The sequence below is a fragment of the Malaclemys terrapin genome, chromosome 2 (assembly GCF_027887155.1).
Source record: "Malaclemys terrapin pileata isolate rMalTer1 chromosome 2, rMalTer1.hap1, whole genome shotgun sequence".
Taxonomy (NCBI): Eukaryota; Metazoa; Chordata; order Testudines; family Emydidae; genus Malaclemys; species Malaclemys terrapin.
The window spans coordinates 141,230,632-141,251,032 of NC_071506.1; the positions used below are offsets into that span (position 1 = coordinate 141,230,632).

Here is a 20,401-nt window from a genome sequence, read left to right on the forward strand (position 1 = left end):
CTCTCTGGGAAAGGGGCCAATCGAACACCCCGGGGGGCAGCAATGGCAAGGGGCTGAGCTGGAATGGGGGGCACTTGCTCATTGAACATGGCCGGGGCGAGGAGGAGGGGATCCAACCCAGCCAGGAGCCCACACCCCTGACAGATGCAGCAGGCACTTGGAAGGGCGGCTTGGCCCCTCGCTTCTGAGGGAATCCAGCCCTGCGGTGGTACTGACATCCCTCAGAGCCTGGTGGCTGCAGCTCTGCTCACACCTTCGAGCTGGAGACAGGACTAGAGAAACCCCCATTCGCTTTCCTCTCCCCTACGGGGAATCCAATAGAGTGCTGGGCGGCGGTGGGCTTCGCTGGAGACCACCGCGCCCCTGGGACTGGGTTGCTGGGATGCTGGAGATTGACCCTGCCACACTCAGCTCTCCACTTAGGGCTTCCCTGCCCATCTCTCTGGAAATTCAGGGTCTAGCGCTAGCCGAGAGAGAGGCCTTGGTATGTCACCCCCGCGCCAGGCCTCCAAGCTCTGCCACCCCGGGACCGTCCCTGAGCGGATCCGGGCACAGCCGCACCCTTGGCGAGGGGGTCTAGGGTGTGGGTGCATCTCACAAGCTCTAGGCCTGGCAAGAATTCAGCATATCTCCACTTCACGACACTCCCTTCTCCCCCCCAGTCGGCGGTGTGTGGGGCAAGCCAGCCGTTGGCTAGCGGGGGACAGGGTGGGGATCCAGGCCCAGCAAAGCCACGGCTCCAGCGACCAAACCCACCAAAGAAGAAACGAACGAGGCAGCCGAAGAATAGTAATGTCATCGTCATCAGAACAATCCACAAGCACAACTAGAAGGGGAAGATCCGGGGAAGCCCGAGCGCTCGGGAGCAGAGTCCGCTGTCGAGGAACGGTTCGAAAAACAGGTCACAGATGTCCAAGCGCAAACACGACCACGGGACACGACCACGGGGAAGGTCCATGCTTCGACAGAGAATGCAAGTCGTCTTGGCGGAGCGCCGCTCAGTGCGGGGGCAGGCAGCGCGGGGGGGCGGGCGGCGCGGGGCTTTGGAAGGAAGGTTTGTATCAGAGTCGGAACAGTTTCATCGCAACACCTGCTCACCTGGCTGGACGGACACGGGGGGGCAGGGAGGGGGACGGCTGGGTCTGGAGAGGTCACGACCGGGCTGGGCTCGGGGTGGGGTTGGGTTTTTTGTTGTTGTTGTTGGTTTTTTTTGTTGTTGGTGGTATTTTTCTGCAAACACAGGCACTGGAAACGGGCAGGGGGAGGGGGGACACGTGCATGCGGGCGCGTGCTTGGCACCGCTGCTCCCGGCTAGCGGCTCAGCTCAAATCACCATCTCCTTCGGGATGAAACCAAAACAGCCAGCGGTAGCTCTGCAAGACACAAACACACACATGCCGTGGGCCAGGCCCGCGCCGGGACAGCCACCGGTGGAGACGTGGCAGGAGACCACAGGAGTTCAGCCACACCGGCCCTTCTGGCCGCAGAGCTGCATCTAGACCAGGGTTTTGCTGGCATAGCAGGAGGGGCGTTTGGTCACTCTCCTAGCCAGGAGAGCTTCGTAGCGTAGACCGGGCCTGTGACCAGCTGCTCCTGCTGGGGGCTTCCACCAGAACCAGACCTGCTGACCCACCCCGTCAAAGGTCCCTCCTCATGGGCACAGCCCTGTACGCAGAGGGATCCCTGCCAGCCTGAAGCAGGGCTGGGTCAGCAGGGGCTGGTTCTGATCTCATGTTCCCCGGAGCAGCACTATCGGTGGGATGTGTGTGTTAAACACGGGTTAGGTTGGGGGGGGCTCTGGTTCTGATCCCACCTTCTCCAGAGCAGCACCGCGGAGAGGGGAGGCCGGGTTGGGTCAGGGAGGTTCTGGTTCTGGTCTCACCAGCCCTGGATCGGCCCCGGTGGGGGAGGGGATGGGGGCGGGGGCCGCTTGGGCTCTGGTCTCACCTTCACTGCAGCGGTGCCACCGGCGCCCCCGAGCAGTGGAAGTGGACGTTCTGCCACTTGCCATCGCGGCGGTGCCAGACGCGGGTCTCCTCGGACTGGCTGGTGCGGGGCCGGCCCTGCCCGTCGATGTACTGCGTCAGGCGGATGTAGGCAATGCAGGCGGCGTCCTCCCCGATCACGTGCACATGGGGGTTCAGGATGGTCGTGTGGATGGGCTTGTTGTTTTTGGATAACACTGGGGAGGCAGAGAGCCGCTGTGAGCCGGGGGTGGCCTGCAGCCCAGAGCCAGAGGGATGGGCCCAAGGGACCAGCAGTGAGCCCGGGGCACGCGGCAACAGCCTGGGAGACGGTCTTGCAGGGAGGGGGCAGGTCATGGGGGGCCCCTGGGGTGGAGGCAGCTTTTGGAGGATCATGGGGAGAGGGCAGGTCTTGGGGGCAGGGCTGTGGTGAGGCCCATTGGGTCAGAGCCAGGGGGTGAGGGGTCTTGGATACGTCTTGCTCTGAGCATCAAATCAAGGGCCAGGGCCCAGCCAGAAGGACCCTGGGTGCTGAGCTGGGTTGGGCCAGCAGGACCCCTGGACCCCAAGCCAGCTGGCCAGCAGGACTTCTGAGCACCAAGCTGGGCCAGATGGCAGGGCCCCAAGTCCTGTGCTGTGCTGGCCAATACGACCATTGGGCACCGCGCTGGGCCGACTGCCAGGAACCCCAGGCACTGAGCCAAGTCCGGCCAGCAGGATCGCCAGAACGCTGCGCTGGGCTGGCCAATACGACCCCCAGGCACTGAGCAGGGTCAACGTGAGCCTGGAGTCCGAGCTGGGCCGGCTGACAGGACCCCTGGGTGCCAAGCCAGGCCAGTCTGTGGGGTGCCCAGCCCCGCCCTGGCAGCAGGCGCCCTCACTCACAGTTTTCGAAGTAGAATCTGTGGAAGTCCATCCCCTCGACCAGGTTGCCCAGGGCTTCGGGTTCGAATGACGTCAGGCCTGGGTCGCAGATCTTCCTAGAAGGGAAGAACGGGGCGATGAGCGACAGGGCAGGGCGCCTCGCAGCGCCCCAGCCCCATCCAGAGAGAACCCCCGGCCTGCACCGCCAGCCACCTCGACCCCCATGCCGACCTGGCAGGAGGCTGCCTCGGTGCCTGTCTCCCCACCCAGCGGGCAGGGCCCCTCCGCCCCCGCCTGGGCTTGGGTTCCCCGAGGGCCGGCCTTGGCTCGCGGCATGGCATGTGGGGGCGGGGGCCAAGGCTGGCCCGTGGGGAACCCAAGCCCAGGCCGCCCGCAGAGCCCCATGCCCAGCACCGCTCTGCCCCGGGGACTCACGCATAGGCCTCGAAGTCCCCGTTGTTCACGGCCTCAATCAGCTGCTCGGTGATCTTGATGATTTCCTGCTTGCGGGCTGCAGGGCGGAGAGCGGGGGGTGTCAGCAGGGGGTGGGCACTGGGGGGAGCCCCTGGCCACCAGGGCCAGACCTGGCAGTTACCCATGGGCGGCCGGGTTCACCACAACTCACAGTTTGCCCAGCCCACGAGCTGCCCCCTTCTGCCTCAGCTGAGGCACTGTGTGTGGGGGGCACAAACTGGGGAAGCCCGTTCTGGCACTGCCTGGTGGGCACCCCCAGGGCTTCTGCCTCCAGGGCCGACAACCGGGCACCCTGAAAAACCAGTCAGCTCTAGCCCCTTCCTCATACCCTCCAGGTCCAGCCCCATAGCCCTCCCGTGCCCCATGCCCACAGCTCCCGTGCCCCAGATCCACCCAGGTCCAGAAACCTCCCGTGCCCCATTCCCAGCCCAGTAACCCTCTGGTGTCCCTTGCCCAGCCGTGCCCCATAACCCTCCTGCAGCCCGTGCTCCAGGCCTGGGGGAGGAAGGGGGCCTGGGAGATGCCCAGGTGACCCATTTAGCTCAGTGCCCATGCATTATGCAGCGGAGCCGCGGCTCAGCTCCCTGCCACGGGAGCAGTGCTCGGAAACTTCTGGCCTGCCCTGCAGCATCCATTTCCTGCCCCTTGGCCCCATGGGGCTGCTGGCCCTGCCCTGCCGTGCTGCTCAGAGCGGGGCCCGGGTCGGGGTCAGGGCGTCCTGTCCTGCTCCCTGTCACAGCAGGGAGAGCGAGGGGCGATGCAGGCCCCGAGACACTTCAATCCAGTGTGGTGGGGGGGGTCTAACCCCTCTCTAGCACCCCCGGCCTCGAAGCTGCTGGGGGCCTGGAGCCTGCCCCAGAGGGGCTCTTCTCGCCAGGCACCCCAGTTCCCCTTTCTCTTGCTGTCTGGCCACGGTCCCTGCTTGCCCACAGAACAGCCCCTGCCCCGTGCCACGGGGGGACACCCCCTCCCTGCCCAGCACAGCTGGGGGAAGGGCAACAACGGGGGGGGGGAGTGCCAAGGAAGAGAGTGCCCCACCTGCAGCGGGCAAGGGCCAGGGGGCCAGCCGGCCTGCACGGAGGGGTTACACAGTCATGGCCCATCTTGTCCGGGCTCCTGGTTGCATCAGTGGCCAGCACCAGATGGTTCAGCAGAAGCCAACAGTGGCTGATGGGGGCTAATCTGCCTCCCACATAAATCTCCCTCCATCCCTGCCTGAGGCTGGTTTTAGCTCCGAAGCACAAGGTTTGCTAGCCCGCCCCAAATGTGCTGCTGCTAACGTGGGAGGTTCTTGTTATCCACATAACCGTCCAATCCCTTTGGCCTCACCTGCGTCCAGTGGCAGGGGGTTCCACTGTCTAACGGTGTGAAAAAGCATCACCCTTTATCGGTTCTGAATTTCAGTGTCCCTGAATGGCGCCTTGTTCTTGTGTTTTGAGATGGGAGAACAAATGCTTCCCCTGCTCCAGCTCAGCCATTGTTTTCTATGCTTTTATCCTGTCCTCCCTTATTTGTCGCCAGTCTCTTCAATCGCTCGTCCCAGGGGCGTTAGTCCAGGCCCTTGTTCCTTCCCATTGCGCACTGAGATGGGGGGGCCTGATCCTGTCCACCGGAGCCAGATGAGGCCACCCCACTGATTTCTAGAATGGCTTGGTAGTCTTTTTTGGCAGTGTTTAAGAAAGCCCCTAGACTCCATACGGCCCGGTGGAGCCAGGCTGCATGTGAATAGCATCCAGGGGCTGGGGGGCTGCCCAGTGTCTCTGGGCGGGGCTGTGTGGGGAACTGACGGTTATTAGTTACTAGTCATGTTATTGGAGTCCCAGGCCAGGTACCCAGCTCAGGCTGACAACACTGCTGTGGGTAGACCAGGACAGCTCCCCACACGGACACACTGACCCCAGGGCTGGACCCTCAGGCCAGCCGCTGTCTGCGGGCTTCTCCTGGCTCCCTTGGCTGGTGGAATGGGGAAGCTGGCTCCACTGGAGAGGGGCAGGGTGAGCGAGGCCTGGCCCAGCCCCACAGGAACATCCAGCAGGGACTTCACCCTCCACCTGGGCCAGAGGGACCTTCCCGGGGGCAAGCCCCTCCCCTCTCCTTTGCCCAACAGACTCCCACCCCCCAGAGCCTGCCCCCATCCTTCTCGCTTGGGTTGGCCGGGCCCTCCATGCTATGGCCCCACTGCTGAATTCCTCAGTCCCTCCTCACTCCCAGCCTATGGGGCTGCCCCCACAGGCCCCGGGCTCTGCTGCTCACTCCATCCCCCGGACCCAGGTGCTACACACTGTGCTCTCCTGGCCATCCCCCAGACCCGCTTGCTCTCCATCCCTGTCCCTGCTCTGGCACCGGCCCCTTCCACAGCATGGGTGCAAGAGCCTTCTCCCCTGCAGTCTCCCTGCATCGCTGCCCTCATTGCCAACAGCACCTTTGTTCCTCCCGCACCCAGCCCCCGCACTACAGCTCCCTCCCGCTCTGCACCGCCTCCGGGCCCAACTGGACACCAGGGTCCCAGCCCAGGGCCTTGATGCTTCCGAGGGGTCGAGCTCCTGAGGTGTAACCCCAGCTCCTCTCTCTGCTTCACACCACGCAGCCGGGAGCCGAACTAGGCCCCCCCGAACGGCGCCAGGCTGTGGCTGTATCAGAACATCAGCCCTGCCCTGTGGGAGGGACCTCGCGCCCTGGGCCCCGGGGTGAACAGCTCACACCCTCTTGGGATCAGCCAGCCAGTGCCAGTCCTGCCACAACCCCTTCTGTGTCCCGCTCCCCTGCCCCGGGTCTGCCCCCCACCCTGAGTTAGTTCAAATTCCTGCCCCTCCACAATAGTTCCGGCTAATCGGCCTCGGCACCCAGCACAGCCTTCAGGGGAAGGGTCTGTCCCCACCCCAGCCAGCTCCAGAGACTCCCCAAATCCTTCCCCGGTCCCAGCCAAACCAGCCCTTACCTGTGAGCCTGCTGGTCATGCCTGCGCCACACAGTGCTTCTCCCTGCTCAGCTCCCCACCCCTGGCTCGGCAGCTCCCATTCCCCGGGCCTGCCCCTGGCTGCGAGCTGTCAGCCAGCCCTGTAAACCATCCGTGCCGGGATTCCCAGCGCCCGGGACACCTGACGCTACAGCGCCTGGGCAGGAGCCCAGAGCCCAGCGCTCAGACAACTGTGAACCATCGGCACCTGAACAGAGCAAAACGCCCCTCCCGCCAGCATACGTCTGTGCTAACACCCCTCAGTCCTGACCTGCAGCCCCTGCTAGCCCAGCCCTGGGCTCCCCACACAGCTCTGCCGATGCCCCTCACTCCTGACCCACAGCCCCCCCCTCCCCCGCTGTCCCAGTCCTGGGCTCCCCCCCAGCTCTGCTGATGCCCCTTAGTCCTGACCCAGCAGCCCTCTCTGATATCCTCGCTCCGCCCCCCCCCCGACTCTGCCAATGGCCCTCCACGCTGCTGTGCCAGCCCACATGGGCATTGCAGATGGGTTTGGGCTCTGTGCCAGGAGAGCACCCGCTGAGACCCAGCCCCAGGGTGACTGCCAGGGCAGATTTCAGGGCTGGAGGCAGATCCAAGCTGGGTGACTGAGGCCGAGCCGCAGCCCCTCGTCCCCAAGCCCCGTTACTTACGCAGGGGAGGCAGAGGGTTCGTGACGGCTGGAGATGGGCAGGGCTGGCTGACGGCAGTGTCCGGGGGCCCGGAGCCCCTCCTCACCGTGTTGAAAAGGTCCGAGAACCTGGCGGCTGGGCCGGGATGGCCGAGAGACGGGTGAGACGATGCATGGAATGGAAAAGTGACACGGGGAGGTGCACAGGGAAGGGTGGGATTCAACTGGCCAGGGACGCATGCCCTCCCTGCTGGAGACCTCGGGCGGGGGGCTCTCCCCAGCACCTTCCTGCTGAGCAGAGGAGCCGAAAAGGGGCGAGTGCTGGTTGTTTTTACATTCAAAATCCAGCTCTCCGGAGTGCAGAACACACAGGCCTGGGAGCGAGGTGCCAGGGAGGGGTTCAGGAAGTGGGGGGCTGGTGAAATCCCCCCCTCTGTTGTTTATTGCCCTAGTAATGCACGGGGGAGCGCATGTTCCTGGCCCCCCCTTGGTGCCCGACCTGAAGGGATGAGTTTGTTCCAGCCCCAGCTCGTGTTTTAGCTCTGGAGGGCCCCTGTGCTGGACACAAATGGCCCTTCCTTGGTGGGAGATGCAGCCCTGAGATCCCCACATACCCCCCAAAGAGATTCCCCACTGAGTCAGGGACGAGCCTGCTTCTAAAGGCAAAAACCAGTGGGAGAAACCTTGACAAGCAAAACCCACCTGCCCTGCTGGCTGTTGGCACCATGCGGGAAAGGAGCGAGGGGCACCTGCCGTGCCCCCCCCCCACTTCTGGGGAGCGCAGCAGCCTGCACTCGGCTTTGCTCCGTGTGCAGGGCTCATGGCACAGCATTGCCAGGCAGGCGCTGTGGAGCTCAGCTCTGCAGCGGGCATGGGGCGGGCACACTGTTCCCTTTTATCCCAGCGAAGGGTGATTGAGTCCAGCTCCTGGTCTGGGCACCAGTGAAATGGGGCTGGCGGGTGCCTACGTTGGGACCTACCCAGCCCTACCTTGGAGAGGGGCTGCAGTGGTCATAACCACCCCGAAAGGGAACTGGTTCCTTTCAAGCCAAAGGAGACAGAGCATGTCTAGAGGCCTCTGCTTTGGCCAGGAAGAGGGCCAGTGAAGGGTCCCATTGGTAGCCCAATCCCAGTGGGCAGGCGTGACTAGAACCCGGGGCCGTCGGACGAGGGGAGGGTTGCCCAGGCTGAGAGTGGTGGCAAGGCCCGGGGGGGGGCAAGGTCCCCGGCTGGCTTCCCCGGGACAGCAGGCTCAAGGCTGAGGCGAAGGGGGTCTGTACAAGGGGAGTCCTCACAAGCCGTGTCCAGCTCGGCCTCCACCCACAGAGCACAAAGCACACGCCCAGCGCTCAGACCAGGAGCCCCGAAAGAAACTAGTGAAGGGGCAGGTGAGCCGTAGCCCCCACCGCACGCAGCCAGGAGGCGCCCAGCGGGCGACTGCACTGGTCCGCGGTGGCCAGAGAAACTAGTCCAGTGCCGAGCCGCAGGCCCCCCTGAGCCCTGCTACTTACGCTGGGGAACAAGAGGGTTCGCCACGGCTGGAGACGGGCAGGGCTGGCTCCCGGCAGGCCGCGGCCCCTCAGCATCCGGGGCTCCAGAGCCCTTCCTCACCGTGCTTAAAATGTCAGAGAACTTGGTGGCTGGGATGGGACAGACGAGAGAAGGATGAGACAGGTGGAATGGAAGCGTGACGGAGAGGAGGAGCGCGGGGAAGAGCCGGGAGTTGCGGCGGGGCCTTCCGCTAGCCAGCATACCCTGCACTCTGCCTATGACCCTGGGGAATGGGATTGCTCTGTGGTTTAGCGTCAGGGCTAAGTGCCAAGAACGCCTGGCTTCGAACCCCAGTCCTGCAACTGACTCGCTGCGTGGCTTGGGCCAGGCGCAGGGCGGCACTTTGCCATTCTGGGGCTGGTCATGCTTAGCCGACCAGCTCCTTTGCTCCGTGTCTGTATAGCGCCTGGCAGGGTGGGGTCCTGGGCCATGCCTGGCGCACGTAGACGTGCCGGTAGTATAAATAGTAATAGTGACCTCTCGTGCACAATGGAATGCTCTGCGTAAGTCTGGAGGCTGGTACTGGGCCGACCAATAGGAGGGAGCGATCCTGGAAAATCCTGCTTATAACGCTGCTGTCTGGAGGGGTGCAAGGCCCTGGAGGGAGGTGGCAACTCTGCTCCCCTGGGGTTTAGGGGAGAGTTCACGCAGCATCCTAGGGAAAATGCCAGCTGAGTTCGTCAAGTGCTGTAGGAACAGGCCAAGGGCAGAGACGAAAGGGAAGAGGTCACGCGGGGGAAGCATGGCCAGGGCTTTAGTGCAAGTCTTGCAATGGCTGCTTTCTCTCTTGAAGCCCCTGCTCCTGGAGGCAGATGATTACCAAGCAGAGGCTCAGCTTTCCCACCACAAGCAGCACCTTCCTCGCGGTGGTGGTTGTGGAGAAAAGCTTGGCATGTAACCCAAGCCAAGTAACCTAAAGGCTCAGAAACCAGGCGGCAAAGAAATGGAACCCAACCTTCATTGGGTCTTTTTCTTTAAATCTCAGTCAGGTTTGACGAGGCCGAGCTTCGGATTCTGAGGGCCTGGCTCGTTCTGTTTCATTGTCTCACGCCAGCAGCACTGTAACGTGAGTGTCTCCGGGAGCCGGGCCTTCCAGGAAAACTGCATCCATTGCAAGACTGGCTCTCAAACCACAAGAGGTGGCAGATCCTTCTCTCTAGCTAGGCTCCTGGACACCGGGACCTTCTACCCAGGCCCTAGGGGACAGGCATCTGCATGGCTGCCACAGAGGCCCCAGTCACACTCGCTACTTACGCTGGGGAGGCGGAGGGTTTGTGACAGCTGGAGATGGGCAGGGCTGGCTGGTGGCAGGTTGCAGCCCTTCGGTATCCGGGGGCCCGGAGCCCCTGCTCACCATGAATAAAATGTCAGAGAACCTGGCAGCTGGGACAGGACAGACAAAAGAATGGAGAGAAGGATGAATGGAATGGAAAAATGGAATGGAAAAGCAGCAAGACAGGATGAAAGCAGGGGAGGAGCTGCTGTGGGAGGAGCAGGTGTGGGAGGAGGTCTGTATTGATTTCCAATATCAGGGCTTCCCCGGAGCTGTCAGGGACAGCGAGCGAGGCCATGGACTTCACAGTGCTAATTTCACTCTAAGGACCCTCATTATTAATAACAAAACCAACATGCCGTGGCAAAGCCCCTCGGTGCCACAAAGGGGTGACAGGCTCTGCGGAGCTAGCCCAGGTCATCTCCTTGTGGCAGGAAGCAGGCAAAGACTGGATTCATCCTCCAGAACCCACCCCTGCATCCCAGTGTGGTTTAGGGGTGGCGGGCAGGTGACGGTTGGAAAGGAAAGGAACCTGAACATGCTAAATGCATACCATGCTCCAGTGCTGCCCAGATGAGCTGGCACAAAGGGAAACCCTGCCCTGGTGCAGGCAGCCCCTATGCCCAGGCACAGGGCTCGGTACCAGTTGCCAGCAGAGAGGAGACTGGAAGGGACGTGGCAGGAGCAGACGAGCGGTGCAGCGATTTTGCACCGTTTGCAGAGGTCCAGAGGCCGGGGTGGGATTTAGGGCAGCCGGGGTGGAGTGGAGGGGACGTATCTGCCCCTGCAGTTGCTGAACAGAGGGGAGATGCGGGGCAGAGTGGCCGGGTTACTCCCTGCCCTCTAAGTGCCATGTCCTCGGCAAGGCTAGCCATTATAATCCCCTCCCTAACCTGGATCCTGAGCGAGGCCTACCCCGCGTCTGCCCGCACAACAGCTCTCCTGCCTGAGCCTTGGCAATATTCCACTTCCTGGCTGTGTCCCTGGCGGGCACTGACTGTGGGCACCTGCTGGATGCCCCACACGAGATGGCAAAGCCCCACGAGCTTCCCCCCGGGGCCAAGGCAGGGTGGTTCCCCACAGGACGTTTTCTAGTGCTCCGGCCACGAGACCACATGGGATGGGAGAGCGGCTGGATGGGCTCTGTGGGACCCGGCCCTGCACCCTGACACACCCCGGACGAGCAGCCCAGGTGACTTCCACAGGGCTCTTGGCTGGGGGTGTGTGACGGAGGAGGGGAGTTATATTGGGGATGGGAAATTGCCCTTGCAGGAAAATCCCTGAGCTGTAACGTGAGCCAGGACGGGGGTTGGGAGAAGTGACACCTTCTGGCTGGAGACTGGACAAAGGAGAGGTGGAGCTGGGGGGGGAGGAGAGAGAGCAGCTGGAGGAGTTTTTAGTTTCAGTTTGGGGGGCTGGGTGGTGGAACGCAGGGAACCCCAAGTCTCTGCAGTCTAAGCTCCCTGCCCCCCAAAGAAGGACTTGACTGAGGGGTCCTGGTTGTACCTACAAGCTCTGTTGTAGACTGCGTTCCTATTGTTCAATAAACCTTCCATTTTACTGGCTGGCTGAGCGTCACGGTGAATCCCAGGAAGAGGGGTGTAGGGCCCTGACTCCCCCACGCTCTGTGACAGGGGGTGAGGGAACGGATACAGCAGGAGAGGGCGAGCTCCCAGGGACAGGAGGAACACTGGCTTTAACACCGAAGGCTGGGGAGAGATGACACAGTGGAGCCCTGAGGGGGCGTGAATAGAGAGAGAGACCAGATGGCACACTGAGGCCCCAGGCTGGGAGCCAGGACTCCTGGGTTCTATGCCCGGCTCTGCTCCTGACCCCCTAGGTGCCCCGTGGCACCGCCCGTAACGACTGATCATGGTAATGCCCACTCTCTGACATGGGGCTGGTGCCCCGGAGCCCTGCCAGAGGCTGCGGGGAATGCTGGCTGGGAGCCCGCAGCCCAGGTACCAAGGGCGCAGGAGCTGCGGAACGGCAGAGAAAATTGGGTTGAAAACCAAGTCCCAAAACCCTGCAGGAAAAGGGGACGTCGGCTTGGATCCCTGGGGGGAGTCCCAGCTCGGGCCAGCCCACCGCTGGCCAGGCACAGGCGAGGAGCCCAACTTCAGCCACACCAGCCTGCAGCGAGAGCCAGCCCAGGGCATGCAGAGGGACTCCGGCCTGGCCCAGCCTGGCCCGCCTCCAGGCCACACAAATAGCACACCGCGTCCCAGAACCTCCTACCCCCGGCACACGCAGAGCAACCCCGTCCCAGAACCTCCTACCCCTGGCACACGCAGAGCGAGCTCCATCCCAGGACACCCCCAGCACACGCAGAGTGAGCCCCATCCCAGACCTCTGCCCCAGCACACGCAGAGCGAGCCCCATCCCAGATATCCCCCCCAGCACACGCAGAGCGAGCCCCATCCCAGATATCCCCCCCAGCACACGCAGAGCGAGCCCCATCCCAGATCTCCCCCCGGCACACGCAGAACGAGCCCCATCCCAGGACACCCCCAGCACACGCAGAGCGAGCCCCATCCCAGATCCCCCCCGGCACACGCAGAGCGAGCCCCATCCCAGATCCCCCCCAGCACACGCAGAGCGAGCCCCATCCCAGATCCCCCCTGGCACACGCAGAGCAAGCCCTGCCCCAGACCTCCCCCGGCACATGCTGAGTGAGCCCCATTCCAGACTCCCTCCGGCACATGCAGAACGACCCAGTCCCAGAACCTTCTACCCCCGGCACATGCAGAGCGAACCTCATCCCAGACTCCCCCAACACACGCAGAACAACCCCGTCCCAGAACCGCCCCCGCAGCACATGCAGAGCGAGCCCCGTCCTAGACTCACCCCCCGGCACACGCAGAGCGAGCCCCATCCCAGACCCCCCCGGCACACGCAGAGCGAGCCCCATCCTAGACTCACCCCCCGGCACCCGCAGAGCGAGCCCCATCCCAGACCCCCCCGGCACACGCAGAGCGAGCCCCATCCCAGACCCCCCGGCACACGCAGAGCGAGCCCCATCCCAGAACCGCCCCCCCGGCACACACAGAGAGAGCCCCATCCCAGAACTGCCCCCCCCCCCCGGCACACACAGAGTGAGCCCCATCCCAGATTCCACACAGGTTCCATAGACTGACTGTGCGTTGTGTGAAGAAATACTTCATTTTGTGTGTTTTAAACCTACTGCCTGTTAATTTCCTTTGGTGACCCATAGTCCTTGTGTTATGAGAAGGAGTAAATAACACTTCCTTATCTACTTTCTCCACACCAGGCATGATTTTATAGACCTCAATCATATCTCCCCTTAACCATCTCCTTTCCAAGCTGAAAAGTCCCAGTCTTATTAATCTCTCCTCACACGGAAGCTGTTCCATAGCCCTAATCATTTTTGTTGCCCTTTTCTGAACCTTTTCCAAGTCCAATGTATCTTTTTTGAGATGGAGTGACCACATCTGCACACAGTATTCCAGATGTGGGTGTACCATGGATTTATACAGAGGCAATAGGATATTTTCTGTCTTATCTATCCCTTTCTTAATGATGCCCAACATTCTGTTCACTTTTTTGACTACCGCTGCACATGGAGTGGATGTTTTCAGAGAACTCTCCACAATGACTCCAAGATCTTTCTTGAGTGGTAACAGCTCATTTAGACCCCATTATTGTATAGGTATAGTTGGGACTCACCCATGGAATTCGACTCCTGGTCCTCTCCACTGACTCCTGCCAGTTCCCAGCAGCGGCACTGCCCCGGCTGGGGGAACTTCTCCAAACTGCCCCTAGATCCCACTGGATTGAAGTGTCTCTGGTTCAGTGTCCCCTCTCCTGTCCCAGCCCCCTCGTCTTCCCCAGTCCCCCATTCTGCCCCCTCGCTGGGCAGCTCCCAACCGACCCCACAACCACCCTTCTCCTGGCTGATCACTCAAGGCTGCTAACGCAGAAACGCCAGCTGCCGGGCACTGCCCACCACACCTTGCTGCCCGGCCAGCCCTGGGGGCACCTGGCTGGCTGCTGGCGGGGCTGTTACCTTTCGTGTCCTCGTCCTCTATAGTGGTGTTGGTGCTGTCGGACGATTCCTGCGAAGACAGGCGGGAGGGAGAGAGACCAGAAAGAGCATTAGGCAGGGCTGGGCCACGGTCACCCGGTGTCCAGGCTAGAGCCCCAGCACAACCCGTGAGCCTTGTCCTGCGTCTGCCCCACACGTGGCCCCTCTGGGAGTGGCCTATCAGGGCCCCACTCCTGCCCAAGGCTCTGGAGCCAGGAGTGACGCTCAGCAGCACTGTGACGTGGCAAAGGCAGGACAGCTTCGCAAGGCAACCCCCTCCAGTACTCCCCCCAGGCCCGGCAGATCCAGGCCCCCAACCCATGTCTGGGGCCTTTAGGAAGATATATCTGCCCCCTTCCCCTAGTGGGGCCTTATTTCCCCTCCGGGGTGAACGGGAGTGGCCTGGAACAGCTGTGTCCACGATGGCAGCCAGGCACAATAGTCGGCTGAAGATCTGGCCCCGTGCCCCTCACTGTGGTATCAGGGAGGGGAGCTGTGCTTGCCCTGAAGCTCCCAAGCGAGGCTAGCCCAGGGGAGACTCAGGCATGGCTCACAGTAGCCAGGTCTCTCTTGAGGCTCCCACTCATGCCTCCTGCCTGCAGCCCTGCCCCTCCAGCGCTGGGGCAGCAGGGAAGGACGAGGAACGGTGCCACGGACCCCTCACAGCACCAGGCAGGACTGCAGGGAGAAAAGCTGCCCTTTGACTCTGGGGCAACAGCCCTCCCCAGAACCCTTCCTTGGGCACCCGCCTGAGCTCCATCCACTGATGCTCCAGATCAGGCTCCCGTCCCACCTTCCCCGCCATCAGCAGGGAGGCAGGAGTAGCGTGTGGCCAGGGTCTTTCCCCCCACAAGAGGCTCTGGGGAAGGTGGGTGGATTGCAGGGCCCTCCAGAATGAAGAGAAAATGGGATCTGCCCTTTTGCAGATGCATTTATTTCAGGTGGACAGCAAACGTTTCCCATCTCACTCCAGGCAGCTGGCACCTGTGTTGGAAAATCCCTGTCGCGTCCCAACCCCAGGAATAATCCCAGCTCCGGCAGGGGGGTCCTGGGAAGATGTGACCTTAGCTGAGAGCCTGGAGGCCAGCCTGAGTCAGCACAGAAGGGGAAGGAGAGGAATCGCCCCAGTTACAGCACCTTCTGGTTAGTTTAACGCAAGGCCAGTCTCCTGGGTTAAGGGGAAGGAACAGCTTGAGGGAGGGGTTTGCTGGGAGCCCTGTCTCGTTCTGGGCCCACTGAGGAGACCTGCTCTGAAAAGCGCTTCACAGCCTGTGCAGACAGGTATCACGCCAGCCCTGAACAAAGACAGCGACCGGCCCGTCTTGCTGCCGTCACGGGGTTGGGGGAAACCAGGTTTCCGTGGCACCTCCGGAGCAGCGTACGCCGTCAACGCCAGGCTCTGAGTCGCACCAATGAAAATGGGCAGGAAGGGGTCATCCACGGGTGGGCCATCTGGCCACCAACGTACATCACCGAGCAGCGAAGGAGCCTGAATTCAAGCCAGTGCCCAAGGCTCCACCACCATTACCAATGCTGTGAGCTAGCCAGTCCCTTCAGCAAACCTGTGCAGCTAGCCCCGTGCCCTGGCCTTCAGGAGCTGGACAAGACCCATTCGATCGCCTGGTCTTCCCCAGGAGCCTTTGTAACCATGCTGCTCTGTATGGAACACTATCACTCCGCGGCCTTGCTATTCATACCACGGCTTCCACGCTCGATTGTTAGGCAATCGCCAGCCCTCAGGCCACAAGGTGGTGTGGGACAATGGAGAACCAGACCCAAGTCCCGTCTATGCCCTGACACCAGTTGCCTTCCCTTAGAGTGACTGAGATGTAGCTAATTATGGAGCCGATCTGCCAGACTTGCACGGTGGGAACAAAGCCCTTTCCCCACCTGTTGGGAGTAAAATTTTAAAATCCTCAAGCCACAGCTCAGCCAGGGAAAAGGCCCTTAAACCTCCCACCCCCTTCAACTGGAATAGAGACGCCACCTTCCCTCTGAGTGAGACCAGCTGCCAAGTTTGCTGTCCGGGGCAGAACAACCTGCATGGCAAGACCTTCTGGTGCCACCTGGACAATTAGACAAAAAGGTCTCTGGAGAAAATAGGCCAGGTCCTGCTTGTTCCACCTTCCCTTGTTCGTCCACTTATGCGGTGAGTAAAGCGGCTAAGAGGCTGCCTGCCTGCTCATTTTTCTCAGAATAATTTCTGCAATGCATGAAGGAGAACAAAATCGGATGTGTGCTCCTTGTTGTTTCCATGTGATGTAGAAAGAAAGCCCGTCTGCCCTGGAGTCTCTGCGGCGCCTGGCGACCTGGCCGGATTGTGACAGCACAAATCAGAGCAGTGAACTAAGGGGTTTTTTTTGGCTGTTCAGATTCTTTACTTCAGGTTTGTTAATGTCTGTTTAACTCAAGCCATTCAGAAGCACCTGAGAGAAAGCAGGACTCTGTTGCAAATTCAAACAGATCCTACAGTTCCATCCTGCGTTGGCTCATAATCGCCATGGCAAAGACCTCCAGTGCGTCTTCTGCCAACCCCAGTGCAGATTATTTCTAAGATGGAAAAAAGCAGCTTTTGGGAAACAAGAATCCCCCCCCCCTTTTCAGCCTTTTTTATCCATCCCAGAGAACCAAACCAAGGGCACAGACCTGGCTGTTGCAGGGCACCTTTAAGAGACAAGCTCCTTAAAAACCAACTCCTCACGGCTGCTGGGTGACTGGTGTGTGGATTTAGGTGCCAGGCCCTGCTCCTTTTGTATTCTCCAGGTGGGGCAAAGGAGCAGAGGTACAGCAGTGCCCTACCTGGGGACGTACTGGTCTCTGGTGGGCACACAGCTGCCAGGGCTGGCCCCACCTTGATACACCACCCGCGCTGGGGACATGCCAGCAACTATGGCAGCATCCTGCTCTCTTGGCCGTCGACACGCATTAGGAGTCACTCCCTGAAGTCCATGGGGCTGCGGTGGGGGCAGGGCGATGGCGGGGGAAGCAGGCTACGGCCCACGGGGGGTTCCCTGGAGCGCTCTTGGCTTGGGATCAGTCACCCCGCGGGGCGCCGGCCCCACAGACCAGGTAAGGGACCCATCAGGCTAGTCACAAAAGCTGCACAGGCAGGTGGAAAGTCCAGCCAAGGGGACACTGAGGTGGATACAGTGCTGGGGCAATGGATTAGCTCCTAAGGGCCCGATCCTGCATACCCTCTGCTGCGACTGCATTGCTCAGCGAGGCAGGAGGCTGCCGTGCTAGACAGCTGGGCCAAGCGGGCAGGAGGGGCCAGAGGGCAGGGAACTGCAAACTGTGAATCTGTCCCTACTGCAGCCGAACCTATTCCCCGCCCGGCTCTGCCTGTGCCCCCTGCCCCGGGGAGTGGGGATGGTCAGATGTGCCGAGGGAATGAGTCGGAAGTTGGGGATGGAAAGGGACGCTCAATCCCTGCAGCGGAGAATGGGTGAGGACGAGATGCAGGCTGGGGCGGAGGCGGGGGCTGTGTGAGAGCAATGGATGAACGTGGCATGGAGGGAGTTTGTCAGTCCTCAGCCAGTCCCAGCTCTGGGGCTGTCTGCTCACTTGCCTCTCCGTGGCTGTGCTCGGAGCCAGCTCAGGATCTTTGCTCTTGGACTGGCTCCTCTGGGGTCAGAGCAGAGGCTCCCCACCCCCTCCCTTACCAAGCAAGTGCCCCACTTCCAGCTGGGCCAGCGAACCCCTCACCCCCGGATGGCCAGACTCCCCCAAACCCCGGTTCTGCGACCACAAACATGGCTCTAGGCCTGTTGCTGTGGGGTGAGGAGCACGTGGAGCGGCATGCACAGCAATACACCCTCCGAGAGGCAGCCAGTGCATGCTCCGAGCACGGAGCCCACTGCCCCCATGGGGCTCTGAACCCTGAGATACTAAGGCTGGAGCTGGCAGAGCCCCCAGCTGGCATCTGCCCCCCGACTTCAGGGGCGTTTGCGCCTGAGGAGGGGCAGCCCTTGGGGGGGGTCATCACTTGCTGTTAGCAGCAATTCTGCAGGAGACCGGGTGGGAGCGAACAACAAAACTCCCACAGACTGCACTGGGGGCCAGGTTCCCCCCAAGAGCCAGGGTCTACCCTCCAGACTGCTCACCCACTGACCACGCTCCCTCCCTGTGAGCTCTACAAGGAGGCCGATGCCCTGCAGACGCGTCTGCTGGGCCAATCTGCTGCCCTGGACAGCTCCCTAAGGGGCACCCAACTCCTGTTCTCTTACGCTCCAGAGAGAGACCGGAGCACACTAAGGAGGAAAAGCCTGAGCCCAGGCTCTGTCCCCAGAGGTGAGAGCACACAGCTGTGTCAGAACGTAGCCAAGATCGCAACTGGGCCAAGGGCGACGGAAAGACAGGCAGCAGTACCTTAATGCCGTCCACGGGGTTATGGATAACGGTGGTTTGAGGCTCCTACGGAAGAGAGACAGAGGAAAGAGAAGAGAGACAGAAAGGAAGGAAAAAACACAGTAGTCGTTGGAAGAGAGGGAAAGACGGATCAGAAAACGGTGACAAGAACGTGAAGGGGAGGGGGGAGACGGAGGGGGGACAGACCCAGAAGAGAGCAGGGAGGGGGGGAGGATGGAGGGAGAAAAGCAAAAAGTAATTAGTTCAGCCAAAGGCAAATGATTAAAAAAACAGAGAGTGGCAGAGTAAACCAGGAAGAGAGAAACGGGGTTTGGGGGTTGGGGCTGGATCTCCATGAATGAAACCGAATCACAGCCCAAGCCATGGCATGAGCATCTAGGCGAGGTGGGGGGAATGGAGAGCGTGAAGCTGAAATTGGATCAGAGCCCTCTGAGGCGGGGGGCACGTCAGGAAGGAGGCAGGGCTGCCAGCACCCCGATACAGGCGGCACCAGGGAGCCCTGCAAGTCCCCATGAGCTCAAGAGCGGTCACGAGGGCAAGGCCAGCGCCATTCACAGGGAAGGGGTGCCCTGCTCCAGATGCCAGCGGGAAGGCAGCTAGTTGCCCAAGCATGGAAGGAATGGCCCTTTAAATGCGCTTGTCTCTGGGGAGCGCTCTCAGCCATCATCAGCCAGCCCAGGTCTCAGCCCTGAAGCAGCCTGGGTCCAGCCAGAGGGGAAGGGTCCAGCTGGGGGATTGTCTTTCCTGCAGCCTTGTGTTCGGGATGTGTGGCCCCCCACCTCTCTCGCCACCCAAGGGCTTGCAGGTCGGCGGCACAGAGCTCTTACCTTTGCCAGAACACAGTGGGGGGGGGGTCGCGAGATGGGCTTGCGTCTGGGAACTTTACTATGCGCTTACCTGGGAGGCTGGCAAAGTCCCCGTGTCTCATCAGCCACACAGCTAGTCTCTCTCTGGCGCCCATGTGGGTTCATATTGATGAAACAGGTATTGGAATGACCAGAAAACGTCTGGACCATTGAACGCTGGTGAGCTGCTGCCTGGCCTAATCTCACTTGTCATATGCCTGGTCCCCCCTGTGATGTAATACTTGAGCGGCTGCATCGTGAGCCTTGGGGAGTGTGCAAATCACCATGCAGGAGAGGGACACGACGGAGTGCAAGGGCTGCTCTTCCACAGAAATTGTCACGCCCCCTTGGAAAGCAGAGCTCCATGGACACTGGACAGGCTACGGGGCGGGGAGCGGGGGGTGTTGTACAACTGAGAACTCCCCACTTCCAGATCATCGGCAAAAGGACTCAAGACCCTTGCAGCTTTTCTGCTCATCCCTGAAGAAGAGTCTTGCAAGCAGACTCCTCCCATCGGCTGAGTTTACAGCTCAGAGCACATGGCAAGAAGGGGATAAGCCCTAATTCCTTTGGTTTGGGGTTAGCTCCATGCTGCATGGACTCGGGGCATAGAGGCAGGTGTTTCTAGACAGACGGCAAGAGATCCCCAGGCTGCGTTTAGCCCTAAAGGTCAAATCGTGCTTGCTGATTATAGAAGCCTTGCGATGGGGTGTCACCCCCGCAGGGCAGAGCAGGCTGTCAGGCAGCACCCGGGGGACAGCTTGAAAAGCTAACTGATGATGAGGGGCAGGCTGGGCTGGTATAAAGCCAGCAAGCTGGGAGCAGAAGAGGGCTGGCCGGGTAGGGTGAGAGCCAGGGCTTGGGCCGGCGGCTGGCTGGCTGAACAGAGCTGGAATCCAGGCTGAGAGGGAGAAGCAGCAAAGGATGACGAACAGCTTCAGATTGGGAAGAATAGAAAGATCTGTCTCTGAAGGGGAGGGAGCAGACGGGGATGGAAACATGAGTAAGGAAAAGGATCGACATCTTACACTGACGCTGGGAGCTGTTAATCCCTTGAAAACAGCAGAAGGATTAGGCGCAGTATCAGAGAGCTAGGATGAGCTCAAAGTCGGCAGGGTGGCCATTTAGTAGGAGAACGTACACATGAGGAACAGGCTGAGAAACTTCTTAAAACGAGAATCTTATGTGCAATGAAAGTAATTTGCCAGCTACCTAAGTTTGTGACAGAAGCAAGTAGGGTGACCAGATAGCAAATGTGAAAAATCGGGACAGGGGATGTGGGGTAATAGGATCCTATATAAGAAAAAGACCCCAAAATCGGGACTGTCCCTATAAAATCGGGACATCTGGTCACCCTAGAAGCAAGAGGGGTAACGTGCAGGGTTCCACTAGGCATGGCTGAGGATGTAATTAAAAAGGGGATGGGGAGGATC

The 20,401-nt window shown here is 61.0% G+C and overlaps 1 protein-coding gene across 16 annotated transcripts in view; it reads right to left on the reverse strand.

The window, feature by feature from the left end:
* Window positions 1–780: 780 nt before the first annotated feature.
* The window catches only part of CAMK2B (calcium/calmodulin dependent protein kinase II beta), a 145,205-nt gene continuing 125,584 nt past the window's right edge, over window positions 781–20,401 (reverse strand). For 6 of the 16 annotated variants that reach the window (XM_054017947.1, XM_054017945.1, XM_054017943.1 and 3 more), the window contains 9 exons: window positions 18,124–18,168; window positions 13,738–13,786; window positions 9,692–9,820; window positions 8,398–8,526; window positions 6,909–7,022; window positions 3,264–3,339; window positions 2,850–2,944; window positions 1,948–2,182; window positions 781–1,373 (listed from right to left, as the gene is read on the reverse strand). In XM_054017947.1, coding sequence (XP_053873922.1) covers window positions 1,950–2,182; window positions 2,850–2,944; window positions 3,264–3,339; window positions 6,909–7,022; window positions 8,398–8,526; window positions 9,692–9,820; window positions 13,738–13,786; window positions 18,124–18,168 — 870 coding nt within the window. In that variant the 3' untranslated portion in view covers window positions 781–1,373; window positions 1,948–1,949. The remainder of the gene's footprint in view (window positions 1,374–1,947; window positions 2,183–2,849; window positions 2,945–3,263; window positions 3,340–6,908; window positions 7,023–8,397; window positions 8,527–9,691; window positions 9,821–13,737; window positions 13,787–18,123; window positions 18,169–20,401) is intronic. The other 10 variants (XM_054017956.1, XM_054017951.1, XM_054017950.1 and 7 more) reach the window with 3 other exon arrangements.